Here is a 14,576-nt window from a genome sequence, read left to right as displayed (position 1 = left end):
ATATAATTAATTATATTAAATATATAATTAAATTATGTAATTAATATGTAATTATATATAATATACACACATATACCCCCAAAACTAAAATATAGTCATGACATTTCTGTATGGGTGTTTGAGTTCATGAGCCTTTTATTGACATTTCTCTGCCATTAGTCATTCCCCTCAGTTTCAGTATTAATGTGCCTGTTATGGACACTGCTCAGTGAAGTGAGTGCCAGACATTCAAATTGGATATTTTTTCTACCTCTCTCTGATGCCTGTTGATGAACAGACTTAATTTTTTTTTAAAGAAAGCCTTTCTTTTATGTATGAATTAGAAAAGTTATTGTGTGTTGAACTATTTCAAATTTTTTTTCAGGACATAGACGGGAGAATGACAAAGAGAACCAAAACTTGGAAAACTATAGGGACCAGGAACTTCTGGAAGCCCCCTATCAAGATTCAGGAGAAGCACCTGCTCAGACTTCCTTAAGTGACCTTTTCAGAGAGGACGAAACAAGATGTTGTGGAGGAGAACATACTACCCAAACTCAGGAAAGTCTTCAGGGTGAAGGATCAGGGGAACAGCTCCCTTCTCAAGAAAGGAATTCTGGGAAACAATTAGACCTTCATGTGCCTACTCCTAATCCAGAAGAATTAGCCATGTTATGGCTGGAGGAAAAGAGAGAGGTCTCCCTGAAAGGGCAGCTGAGATCACCCATGGCCCAGAAATTCCCTACCTGTAAGGAGTGTGGAAAAACTTTTTATAGGAATTCTCAGTTGGTTTTTCACCAAAGAACTCACATTGGTGAGACATACTTTCAGTGCCCGACCTGCAAAAAAGCTTTTCTGAGAAGTTCAGATTTTGTGAAACATCAGCGAATACACACAGGAGAGAAGCCCTGTAAATGTGACTACTGTGGGAAAGGCTTTAGTGATTTCTCTGGATTGCGTCATCATGAGAAAATCCACACAGGAGAGAAACCCTATAAATGTCCTATCTGTGAAAAAAGTTTTATTCAAAGATCAAACTTTAATAGACATCAGAGGGTTCATACAGGGGAAAAACCATACAAATGTTCGCACTGTGGGAAAAGTTTCAGTTGGAGCTCAAGCCTTGATAAGCATCAGAGATCCCATTTAGGAAAGAAGGCTTTTCCTTAAGCCACGTCTCTTCCTATATTCTATTAGTTGTTTTTTTTAAAAGTACTTCGCTTCATCTGCAAACTTTTCATTTCTTTGAGGATTTTTTCTTTTAACGGATTAGAGAGAAGATAATATGAATTTAGTGTTGGAATTGGAGGACATGTTGGCATCTGAATTGGATTTCATACTGATTTACTTTATTGATTTCATATGAACAAATAATTTTCTTCTTTCATTTTATCTCTTGGAACCTTGGAAAAAGCATCATGAGCTGATGATAGTTTAGAAATGCTATCTCGAAGGAGTTTATCTGATCTAGTTGCAATTCCTTTTCACAAGAACTACATCGGCCCTTAGGAACTAGGGTACTAGGAACTAGGGTACTGAGGAGAAACATAGAGGTTAAATTATTCATATATGATCTGTGTCATACAGGTGAAACAAGAGACTTGCTTAAAAATAAACTTATTTTATTGTCTCTAAAGTTCCCTCTCTCTGTTAACTTATTCTAAGTGCTTTTTTCTTTTTGTCACACTATTGGTACTTAGAACTAATTCCTGGCTCTGTACTCAGGGATCATTTCTGGGTTTGGGGAATCATATAAATTCCGGGTATTGAACTTCGGTTGGCCACATGCAAAGCAAGGTCCTACCAATCTGTTACACTATTTCTTCAGTTTGAGTAAAACATTAACCTAGGAGTGAAGGCTTATTCAGTGGTGGGCACTTTTCCTCAAGTACTTTAGTTGTCTTCTTTTTTCTCATTTACTCACATACCTCAAGCTTGGTTTTGAAGTTTTCTTTAGGCTATTTTTTGCCAAAGTGTTCTATGCTTTGATGTTATACTTAGAGGTAGAAAGATGACACAGATAGGAAAGAGCAAAGCCCTTAACTTGATCCTTAGTGCCATATGGCTCCCTGAACACTGCCACATTTAACCCTTATGGCCACCACTACCACTCATTATTGAATCACAGTGAACATCTTAGGGAGTAGCCTCCACCTGTTTTCTTGTCCAGACCCACTAGGAATAGCCCTTGTATAAAATATTTAAATTCTGAACAATGAATTGACTATAGACTGAAAATGCCAAGCTGTTGGAGAGGATAATGAGGTGGGCCAGAAGTAACACAAGGCTATTGGTGGGGCCTTGGGCACTTTGGTGGTGAAACAATCTGTGGGTAGAGACGAAGACTAATAATCAGAACAGTGGTAACAATGGTAACATAAGACTACTAATGGAGATTCATGGAGCTCTGATAAGGTATGGAAGAACTTTGTACAGTAAACTTAACACCATACTAATTAAGGTATAAATATCAATTTTTGTAGATTTTAGAAAGAAATCCTAGAGCAGTGATGGTGAACCTATGGCATGCATGCCAACTTTGCCACGTGAAGGCCTTGCAGCTGGCACGCAGGAAGGTCCGCAATTAAGATATGCGTCGTGGCGAGAGGTGAGTGAACTGGTGTCTGCTTTGCAGCTCACCTGCAACAGGGCTGGACTGGCCATTGGGAGGACATGCTGGCACTTTGAGGAAATTCTTTGGTTTTGTGCCGCAGTTTGGCCACTCGAGTTCAAAAAGGTAGCCATCACTGTCCTAGAGGGTTCTTAACAGATCTATTCTGCCAACCTTTGGGTATTCAAATTTGTTATGTCAGTGTTTGTTAATGTATATTGAGACTTTGATTTGTCTTCTATTCACTTGCTTTTATTGTACTGTTAATGGTAAGTATCAGAAGAATGATGCAAATGAGGAAGACAGTGCTATCATTTTGGAAATAACTTAGAGGTAAGAAACTGCAAATAATGGCAATGTGAATTATGGTGGTAAATTGATAAGACATAAATATTCAATTTGAACTTTTGAATTTCAGGAAGAATTTCTTAAGTTTTTCATAGTATGGGGATGAGAAAAGATCCTTTTGTGGACTTGAAAAGTACACAAAAATCGTAATTAATTGACATTAGACCCTGTATTCTAAAGTACAGATAGGGGTAATGTTAGATTTTGTTTTAAATCAGTTCTCAAAGTCTTACCCAGGGGTAATAGCATCAGAAGTATGTTAGAATCAAAATTATGAATTTGAAAAGGTGATGCCAAGTATATATAATATATAATAAGCCTTCTAGGGGATTATGAAGCCTACTTAAATTTAAGCACTAGTGTTCTGCATGGTAATTAATGAAAGAACAAATCTAAGGGTGTGAAAGAATGGCGATTTCATACTCTGGGAGACTTGACTTACCCAAGAAGCCTCCCCATAGACTTCTTTAAAATTCATTAAAACTTTGCAATTTAGATTAAGGGAGAGAATGGTGGAAAACAAACCAACCAAAAATCCGTGAGAAATGAACTCTTACTCACTACTGGTTGAATGGCATCTAATCCAACCTTTCTGGAAAATATATAGATATTCCTTAAACTGGAAATTGAGTTCTCAAATGATCCAGCAATACCACTCCTAGGTATATACCCCAGGAATACAAAAATACAATACATATGCTCTCAGCACTCCTGTGCTCATTGAAGTGCTATTTGTTTACAATAACCAGAATCTGAAACAACCCAGATGCCGACAGCAGATACATGGCTAAATAAACTTGTACATCTATGCAATGGAATACTACGCAGCTGTTAGGAAAAATGAAGTCATGAAATTTGCTTCTACATGGATGGGCATAGAGACTGTTATGCTGAATGAAATGAGTCAGAGGGAGAGACATACAATTATTTCACCCATCTGTGGGATTTATAAAAATAAAAGATAGCGGGGCCGGAGAGATAGCATGGAGGTAAAGTGTTTGCCTTTCATGCAGGAGGTCATCGGTTCAAATCCCGGCGTCCCATATGGTCCCCCGTGCCTGCCAGGAGCAATTTCTGAGCCTGGAGCCAGGAATAACCCCTGAGCACTGCCTGGTGTGACCCAAAAACCAAAAAAAAAAAAAAAAAAAAAAAAAAGATAGGGGGCCGGCGAGGTGGCGCTAGAGGTAAGGTGTCTGCCTTGCAAGCGCTAGCCAAGGAAAGGACCACGGTTCGATCCCCCGGCGTCCCATATGGTCCCCCCAAGCCAGGGGCAATTTCTGAGCGTATAGCCAGGAGTGACCCCTGAGCATCTAACGGGTGTGGCCCGAAAAACCAAAAAATAAAAAATAAAAAAAATAAAAGATAGTATGGTAATAATACCCAGAGACAATAGAAATGCAGGCCAAAGGACTAACCCATGATATGGGCATACCACAAAGAATGGTTAGCGCAGTTAAAGAAATAACTGCATTAATATATCATGACAATGATAGTAAGAGAAATATATTGCCTCTCCTAAAGACAGGTGAGTAGGGGAGGAGGGAAATGGGGAACATTGGTGGCAGGGAAAAGTTACACTGGTAAAGGGCGGTTTCTTTCGATGATTGAAACCCAAGTAGAAACAGTTTTGTAATCACAGTGCTTAAAGAAATTATTATTTAAAAAAAGCTTTAACTCTTTGGACTTACATTATAAATTTATTCTATCGAAGAAAATACAGAAAACTTCTAGGTTGAAAACTTTCAGCATCAAAGTTTTTCACTGGGGCTCTCTTAAATAATCTGAAGTATGGTAAACATAAGTTTTGTCATGCAGTTCAGTCATGTCTTCAGCAAATACTACATAGATGTTAGATAATTAATTGGTATTTTAATAAAGGATCATGTAGATACTATTACATATCGTATTCTCTAGAACAGTGATTAACAGATTATGATATTATGTCTTTGTAAATAAAACCTTATTGGACACAGTGACATTTGTGTATGATTATAGCTGCTTTGGGGTTGAGGTTAAGTAGTTGGAACGAAAATAATGTACACTGTAAGCCTAAGTTATTTACTATTTGAAACTTTAATAGCAAAAACTTGTGAAAAGCTGGTTTAGAGTAATGCTTCTTAAATTGTATTTTTCATATGCATCATCTGGGATTTAAAATAGTTTACAATGAAGATCCTTATCATAGGTGAGGTTGATACTGCTCACTTAGAGCAAGAGCACTGAGTATAGCAGTATTTAACGGAGCACTATCTGATCAGGGTTTATTTTAGGCTTATTTTTCTGTCTTTTAATTATTCTATAATTTTCCTCATTGTCACCTTTTAACTGTGATTCTGTGTATTGCGATGGGGTTCGTATTATATTATGTAAGAAGTGCACGGCCCTGGAGCGAAGCGCTTTTATATATCCTCCCCCCACCCCCACCCCCGTGTTCTTGGATGGACCCAGGGATCACAAAGCAGCTTCAGATGTGGCTCTCAAAAAGTCTGCTGTAGCCACGGCCAGGTAGGGGTTAAAGAGTTGTGGGCTGATCCACTCCCACCTTCAGTAAGAATCCGGAGAGCTCAGTTCCCTGTGTTCTTGGATCTGTTCTATAATTTTCAAAGCCTGGAGTAGGCACAGAAGAAAATCACTTTATTTGTAAAGGATGTTTTTGAAATTCAAATTGGTTGTTTCCTGGTTTCATGCTTCCCTAACTAATTCTTACTTTAAATGTTTTTTGTCCTTTCCTAAAGGAATTCTAAAGAATTGTGAGTACTTTTGAAATCCTGTCTGTGATCTTTCTCCCTCTGACAACTTCCAGCTCAGTATTATTTTCTCCCTTTTCTGCAGGTAGCTATATTTGGAAAAGCAAGGCTATTCCAGCTAGAACCCACTAAGATGGGTTCTCCTTAGTCTTCAAGTTGAAAGTCCATATATAAGTGGACAAATATGTATGAGTCTTATACACAGGACAGGCATAGACTCTGCGGCAATTTTGTTTATCTGTCAGAATAGCCTTGATGAATATCACAAACACAGTGGTGTCAGATCCTTCAGCTTGGCCTCTGTGATTATTCTAACCTAAGAACAAGAATATAAAAACATCTTTGAATAGACTAAAAGTCTAGACAGCCAATCTTGCTTCTGTAAGTATATTAAAGATGGGAGGGGGTGCCTAAGCGATAGCACAGCGGTTAGGGTATTTGCCTTTCACGCACTGATCTGGGGTAGCTTAGCTCCTCAGCATCGGATATGGTCTCCCAAGCCTGGCACGAGTAATTTGAGTGCATATCCAGGAGTAACCCCTGAGCGCCACTGGATGTCGCCCTAATAATAAAAAAAAGAATATTAGAGATGAGGGACCAGAAAGACGTGGGTATTTTATGTCTACATATAGGTTCTTTGAAGAATGTGATGTAACGCATTTGATAGAAGGCAAAGCTATTCTATTTTCAACCGTTTTTCAAAGCTGTTCTGTTTTCTGTTTCCTTGAAGTAGAGTCCACAAAGCATTTATTTTATCAGTAAAATTATCAAATAATCTTGTTTTGCCTTGAATTTCTCCTTGTTTTATCTTCCCCAATCATTTCAATTTTTATTTCATATTGTATGCTGTAGCTAAACATACTGCTGTTACCTATACACACAAAGCTCACACCCAAATTTCCTGTACAGGGAAATAGGGGTAACAAGTTTTCCAGGGTACTGGGAAGATATAAACCAGGGAGTGGAGTAAGCCTGTCTGTCAGTGGACTAGGGGGGATGATATGATCCCCTCCTGTATATCATCACCATGGTGATCCTCTAGCGTCATTATTGAAGCATTTGTATACATCCCGGGATCTTCCAACTACTAGAGCCAGCAAGCCACATGTGCTAGCTGATGACTTTTGTCTGACCTGTCAGGTGTTTTTGCCGAGGTTATCTGTCAGGCTTAGCAGCAGACTCATCTCAAGCTTACAGTAAGCATGTGTGGGATGTGTGCCTCACACTCCAACTCCCCTCCTTCATTCTGTCTCTAGACCCCTCCTCTCAATATCGGCTGGAATCCTAAAACCATGGCTCATTAAAGCAGGCTCTAGTTCGCATTGAAATGCTGGTAAATTTGTTGATTTAATTTTAATTATTCATTTTAAATATGTATTTATTTTTTAACTTAAAAATAAGGTATGTGCATTCTAGATAGAAATTTGTTAATAGTTTTCTTTGGTTTGTTTTTTGTTTTGGGGATGCATCTGACAGTGCTCAAGGGTTACTTCTGGCTCTAAGAAATCACTCCTGGCGGTCTCAGGTGAACATATGGGATGCTAGGGATTATACCTAGATTGACCCTGTGCAAGGCAAATGTCCTACCCACTGCTGCACACCCTGTTCATAGTTTTTAAACTATAGTCCATTCCTCCAATGGTTTGAGGGACAGTGGGAATTAATCCCGTTTGACATTGCCTCATGTGGGCCCTATTTTTTTAAATAATATCTTTATTTAAGCATGATAACTAAAAATATGTTTGTAGTTAGGTTTCAGTCATAAAAAGAACACCCCCTTCATCAGATAGCATTTGGGGGTAGGAATGACAGGCTACACAGTCTTTGTGCCCTGGTTTTGACCTGTGCCTTTATCCCAAGAAAGACTTTTTCTTCTAGGTTTTCATACCAACCAGAACCAAAACAGGTGAAGTTAAAGAAAATATACAGTGGGGTCGGAGAGAAAGCATGGAGGTAAGGCGTTTGCCTTTCATGCAGGAGGACAGTGGTTTGAATCCTGGCATCCCATATGGTCCCCTGTGCCTGCCAGGGGCGATTTCTGAGCATAGAGCCAGGAGTAACCCCTGAGCACTGCTAGGTGTGACCCAAAAACCAAAAAAAGAAAATATACATATAAAAATAGAAGACAAATAAAAATAAATTTTAAAAAGTAATTAAAGAAAAAAGTGAAGTAAGAGGCTACCTTACATTTGGGAATAAGTAGACTAAGAGGTATTAATATAGAGGTATTAAACATATAAAGGAAATATAGGCTTTCCCATTAAGATTTTTTAGGTGTTTTTTGTTTGTTTGTTTTGTTTGTTTTTGGTTTTTGGGTCACATCTGGCAGTGCTCACTGGTTACTCCTGGCTCTATGCTCAGAAATTGTTCCTGGCAGGATCAGGGGACCATATGGGATGCCAGGATCCAAACTACTGTCCTTCTTCATATAAGGCAAACACCCTATATTCATGGTCTATCTCTCCAGCCCCGACTTTTAAGATATTCTTATGGGGGGTGAAATCCAAGGCACATTTTCATCACACACTGTGTTTTGTTGAGTTTGAGAAATGATTTGCAGCAGTTAGGGATCAGGTAGTGTCTTTGAGTTGAGGGTTCTTCTGAAGCTGAATCAGTAGCATGCAACAGTCCACATTTGGGCGGGGGTGAGAAGGGCCACAGTCATGAGTTAGCAGGTGTGTTTATTTTCTTGCTGAGGCAGGAGATGTGGGACGGGTAGAGTGTCCTTTTGCTTTGAGAGCTGAGTGGACGCTTATTAGGGCAGGAGGTCGGTCTTGGAACCTAAAGACTTAACAACTGAGGGTAAAGAGGGTTAAATAAAGAGAGATAAAAGAGAAAAAATAAGGAGAGATATCAGATCAGGATTGGGGGATGAAAGAATAGAAGGATTTCTGAGGGGATGGAGGAAGGATAATATATAAGAGGGGTTATATACACTTTAGGCATGGATTGTTTACATTTTAGGTTTGGCAATCAGAAAGGAGTTCCACTGTCTACAAACTCATACCCACATGAAGACAGCCATTAGTGATCTATTCTTAAGTTGTTGTTAAAGACCTGACTCTCATAGGATGGGTCTGAGCTCTTAAGAAATAATTGAATTAAGAAAAGATATATAATTAGCTAAGTTATAGATTAGGAGAGAAAGAACAGGGAAACAAGATAAGAGAGAAGATAAAAGAATAAGTAAATACAGTAAAAATAAGTTTTAAAAAAGTGGGCTGGTGCGTCCGTTGAGTTGGAAGATTTTCCAATTTCAAGGCTCTTCATCACTGATGGGGGTGGGCTTTTCTAAATAAAGGTTTCAGGGTTGCTGCAAGCGGCTTCTGCCTTGCAGCACCAGTGGGATTTTGATGAATTCACTCCAGGGAGAGTGGGTTGCCCAGGCCGCTAGGGAAAAATATGAAATAAATGAAACCACACAGAGTATGTGGGGGTCAACACGTCTTTTGGCAGGAGTGCAACAAGTTTATTTTCCAAACGGTTTTTTATAGGGGTGAGCCAGTCCCAGGTGCAGAGAAGGATGTTTACAATAACAAGGCTAGGTTAATTGCAAAAGAAAAGGTAACACTCAGGGCAGCTTTTGACAACCAACTTCAAATGGAAAACAAGGGTTAGGAGGAGGTAAGAAATATCTAGAAACTTGATCTTCCTGAGCTGGGCTCCATTGTTTTTGGGGTCAAACACAGGAAGAAACCAAATCTCCTAAAATGTGTTTTCCTATTTTCTGAGCAGAGTCAATAACCTAGGGTCTGCCCTTGTTTACCAGAAATTCAGCTACAAGGACATATTTGAAAAAGAGAAAAAAAATTGTCTTTGCTTTTAGGGTTATATACATCCAAAAAAGGGGTTTTTTTAGTAATCTTTGGTGCTGGATTTTCTGAGCCAATTTTTTTGATAGAGGCCACAATTTTGCCTGAGATAATGCCAAGCATCTCTTCAGGAATTCCTCAACCATCCACGCAGGGGAAAAAGGCATCCACAGCGGGCCTTTCGAGGAACCCTGTGGGGGATATTGCAGTTCTCCCTACCAGAAAAAAATCTTTTTTTTTTTTTTGGTTTTTGGGCCACACCCGGCGGTGCTCTGGGGTTTTCTGGCTGGCTGCTCAGAAATAGCTCCTGGCAGGCACGGGGGACCATATGGGACACCGGGATTCGAACCAACCACCTTTGGTCCTGGATCGGCTGCTTGCAAGGCAAACACCGCTGTGCTATCTCTCCTACCCAGGATACCTCTGATGGGCTGAATTCCCCTAAAGGTTTATGATACCGTGGCACAGGGTTATATAGTGGCTGGAGCATTTTAGGATATATGTTAAATATATATAATTATAATTATATATAATCACGTATATAATTATAATATATAAAATATATAATATACTTAACATATATTGAATTGATGAAGGAGGAAGAAGGACAAAGAAGGGAAAAAAGAGCAAGAGAGAAAAAGTAGAAAATAGTAATTTGCAAAAACGTATTTGATGGGCGGGACATGTAACATAATACTGTGGTGTGCCATTGACTGTTTCAGTGCTCTGAATAATCAAATGTTTTAGGTCCTAATAGAAGATATAAACAAAATAAATATGTAAATTGGATCTGAATGATCAAATGCTTTTAGGTCAGTCCTAGGCTAGTGCTTGTAAGGCAGACACCTTACCTCTAGTGCCACCGCTCCGGCCCCAAGTCAAAAAAATTTGATAATTTTGTGACTTTTAGGGGATCAATACTGAATATTTTGTTTCTTGAACAGCACTTACATAGTGACATGGATAGAACTTCGAGACAACTGTAGAGTGGAGCAGATTTTTTGGTTATATATTTCGTGTTGGAATGACATGCACGAAAAGTGTGATGAACAGTACTGTAAACCCAGGTACCTCGATAAAAACCGTTAAAAGGGGAGACAGAGAGACAAAGAGACAGACAGAGATTTGACATGAGACCAAGCAAGGTAGAGAGGTGTCCATTGTTAGGAGTCGGGGGTCCTTGCCAATCTGTGCAGGGAAGGAGAGTGGAGTCAGCGTTAGAGGACTTTCGAGTTGAAGTTAAGCGGAGGACATGGGAAGAAGGGCGGGGAAGAGGTGGACGCAGGCGTCCAAGAAAGCTGGTGGAGATTGAACCAGTATCTCGCTAGTCCCAGCGCCGAAGCGGGAGAAGGGAAACAGTGCCTCTAAGACGCAGTCGGGGCGAGCGTGGAAGGAGCGAGGCCGTGGGACCTGTCGGACCCCGAGAGAGGGCAGGAGACCTGGATTAAGGTCGTGGAGCACGAAAGAGAGATCAGCCTTAGATATGAGACTGTGCGGACGGTCTATGACAGGCGGACGGACTCCTCTCGGAGCGTCGCCGGGTTTGCCCAGTACCCGGCAGAGTTTCGGGTTCTATTCTGCAGCAGAGCGCGGAGCCAAGCGGCGGCAAGAAGCTCGCGTGACGGACTGCCAGGCATTTTGGGAGGGCCGGGAGATGTTTAAGTGCCACGGCAGCGTGACCAATAGGAGCGTCCGTTTCATGTCCGCTCTGCCGACGGCCCGCCCCTTGCCCCGCCCCTAAAGAGGTTTCAGTGCCACTGCAGCTGACCAATAAGAGCCTCCGTCTCAGGTCCGTTCTGCCTACGGCCCGCCCCATGCCCCGCCCCTAAAGAGGGTTCACGGCAGCGCGACCAATAGAAGCCTCCGTCTTAGGTTCGTTCTGCCTACAACCCGCCCCTTACCCCGCCCCTAAAGCAGTTTAAGTGCCGCGGCAGCGTGACCTATAGGAGCTTCCATCTCAGGTCCGTCCCGACTCAGGTCCGCCCCCACCCCGCCCCATGCCCCGTCCCATCCCCGCCGGTCACTCCCGCGAGCGCAGGCGGAGTGGGTGGGGACCGTCTTCCGGAAGTGATCGCTGGGGGCTGGGTGTGCTCGGACTCTGGCTCCCTGGTCCTGCGACCCCAGTGCTCGGAGGGGACGGCGCGGAGCCACTTGGCGGGGGGCGAGAGTGGACGCCGGTCGGGGAGGGTTGGAGAGCGTTCCGTCCCCGAACCCGCGAGGCGGGCGTTGTGTGTTGTTAAGCCCAGACGTGGGACTCGGGGCACGGAGCCGGCGCCTCCTCTCGCCTCCGCCCAACGCTGCCCCAATCGGGGAGCCGGCCGAGCCGAGCGACGGAGCTGCCTCGCAAGAGCCCTTGGGGTGCTGGAGGCGCTGCGGGAAGAGAAGCTGCACCCAGCGGCCCCCCTGGAGCCGAATGCCGCCTGTTCTGACAAGCCCGAGTGTCTCGAATGTTTGGCGGCTCTCCTTCCACGGACACGGGCTTCGAGCTTCTTGGAGTGGAACTTGACTGCCTCTCAACCTCAAGTTTTAATTTTGACTTCGCTTGATAAAATATTTCTTGTAATATTTTCTTCTTGTTTCGAAGGAACAGCCAGATATTAAGCCATATCGTTTTTCATGCGCTTATTTACATAGAATGTAAATTTCTTTTTTCATTTTTATTTCCAGACTTTTTTTTAAAAATATAGATAGTATATGACACTTTCTGTCTCATAATACGAGTGTTTTTATTTGTCTGATTTGTCTCTTGATTCTTTTCTTGCTACTTTCTTGTCACGTTTCGAATTATTGAGAGGTTATTTTGGCTGTTTCTTTATTTCCTTTTAAAACATTCCTCTTCATATACTGTATTTTATAGCTAATAGTATTCATCCTTAAGTTATCAAAGTCTGGGGGCCGGAGTGATAGATAAGCGGGTAGGGCGTTTACTTTGCACCTCTCAGACCGGGGTTAGGGTTAGATCCAGGCATCCTGGATGGTCCCAGGAGCCTGCCAGGAGTGTTTGGTGAATGCAGAGTCAGGAATAACTCCTTGAGCACTGCTGTGTGTGATGCCCCAAAACAAAATGATCAAAGTCTGCTGAAATAGTTTTGCTATTTTAGTACTATTTTATACATCATGATTCACATTTGTCATTCCTTGCCTCTCAGTTAACATGATTACAATTCCAATTCATTGCCTGACACTGCCACTCACTTCTCACTTAATGTAACACTAGGTATTTCACTCCTTTGGCCTTTTGGTGATCAGGGCTTATTGTCTCTGCACTCCAAAATGATGCCTGGCCGTGCTCAGGATGACAGTATTTGGTACTGTCTTTGAACCTGAGTTGGCCACATGCAAAACAAGCATCCTGCCTTCTGTACTATCTTTCATCCCCTCATTCCATTTCCCTCCTTTTTTTTTTTTTTTTTTGGTTTTTGGGTCACACCCAGCAGTGCTCAGGGGTTACTCTGTCAGGAGTAATTACTGAGTACAGAACCAGGAATAATCACTGAGAATAGTTGAACATGGCTAGTAAGCAAATAATTACAACAGTAACAAAACAACAACAACAACAACAAATCTTCTGTGGTACAAGGGAAATCACATTGCGTGTTGGAGGCTAGTTTGATTATTGGCTCCACAAAGAGCAACAACCAAGCACTAAACTAGAAACAGACCCAGAACCACTTGAGGTTGTCCCAAAACTTGAAAAAAAAAAAGTTATGTGTGGCCTGCTTGATTATCTGGAAATTTGTGTCCTTTCCCTGTGTTGTTCATGGTTCAATTGTACTGTTGGTCATTCCATTTTACCTCACTTATTGCATATTTGAATTTTTTTTATGTTTAGAAATGGTTTTGAGGCTGGTTAAAGGTCTCAAGGATTGGAGCTCATGCTTTGCACTTAGGGGCTTGTCTTTGTTTTCTGGTAACACATAGTTCCCAGCACCGTGTGGTCCTGAGATTGGGATGTAGGTGGGATGTAGTCCCACATTGTGTCTTTTTTTGGGGGGGGAGGTCACACCCTGCGGTGCTCAGGGGTTACTCCTGGCTATCTGCTCAAAAATAGCTCCTGGCAGGCACGGGGACCATATGGGACGCTGGGGCTGGAACCAACCACCTTAGGTCCTGGGTTGGCTGCTTGCAAGGCAAATGCCGCTGTGCTATCTCTCCCCCCCCCCCCCACATTGTGTCTTAAACACAAAATAAAACAAAAGGTTTTTGATACAGACTGTATATTTTGTTGAAAACATAGATGAGGACACTACTGTTTATGCCTCAAATAGAAAGAGCTATTAATCTTTTTGGTTTCACAAATTCTTTATTCAGCTATTAGATTTTGGCACTGTGATTTATACTATAAGAGTTCCATGCATACTTTGTAATTATACTACCCACACACTAGTGATAGTGATAGTAGATATTCTTTTTAAAATAAGTATCTTTAAGCACCGTGATGACAAGCACTTTTTTTTTTTCAAGCACTTTATATATATATATAAATACACCCTTTCAGCACTGCAATATTCCCACCACCAATGCCTTTCATTCCCCACTTCCCCTAGCTGTTGCCTGTATTTAAGACAGGCATTGTATATCTCACAAATATTACCTTTGTCCTGGTAGTTGTCAGTGTAGTTATTTCTCTAAGTGAACTCACCACTTTTTGTGGTAAGCTTCATATCGTGGGCCTGACCTTCCAGCCCTCATCTCTATTGTCTCTGTGTATTATTACAATATTACAATAATGTCTTATTTTTCTTGAAACCCACAGATGAGTGAGACTATTCTGCATCTATCTCTCTCCCTCTGACGTATTTCACTCAGCATAATAGTTTCCATTCCAAATCACTTATAGGAAAATTCCATGACTTCATTTTTTCCCTGAAGGCTGCATAGTATTCCATTGTGTACATGTATCACAGTTCCTTTAACCACTCATTTGTTATTGGACTTCTAGGTTGTTTCCAGATACTGGGTTTTGTAAATTGCACTGCAATGAATATAGGTGTGTAAAGGGCCTTTTTGTGTTGTGTTTTGTGGTATATAGCTAGATTATATGGGAGTTCAATTTCCAGTTTTATGAAGAACCTTCAT

At 41.3% G+C, this 14,576-nt stretch overlaps 1 protein-coding gene across 1 annotated transcript in view; it reads left to right on the top strand.

The window, feature by feature from the left end:
* Positions 1–1,497, top strand: part of LOC126014356 (zinc finger protein 18-like) — a 36,048-nt gene extending 34,551 nt beyond the window's left edge. Inside the window, 1 exon segment of the mRNA XM_049777655.1 lies at positions 365–1,497. Coding sequence (XP_049633612.1) covers positions 365–1,149 — 785 coding nt within the window. The 3' untranslated portion in view covers positions 1,150–1,497.
* The last annotated feature ends 13,079 nt before the right edge of the window (positions 1,498–14,576 follow it).

Source organism: Suncus etruscus, chromosome 7 (genome assembly GCF_024139225.1).
Source record: "Suncus etruscus isolate mSunEtr1 chromosome 7, mSunEtr1.pri.cur, whole genome shotgun sequence".
In the NCBI taxonomy this organism is placed as follows: domain Eukaryota; kingdom Metazoa; phylum Chordata; class Mammalia; order Eulipotyphla; family Soricidae; genus Suncus; species Suncus etruscus.
Note: the sequence above shows the minus strand (reverse complement) of the source record. Positions and strands in the feature narration are given on the sequence as shown.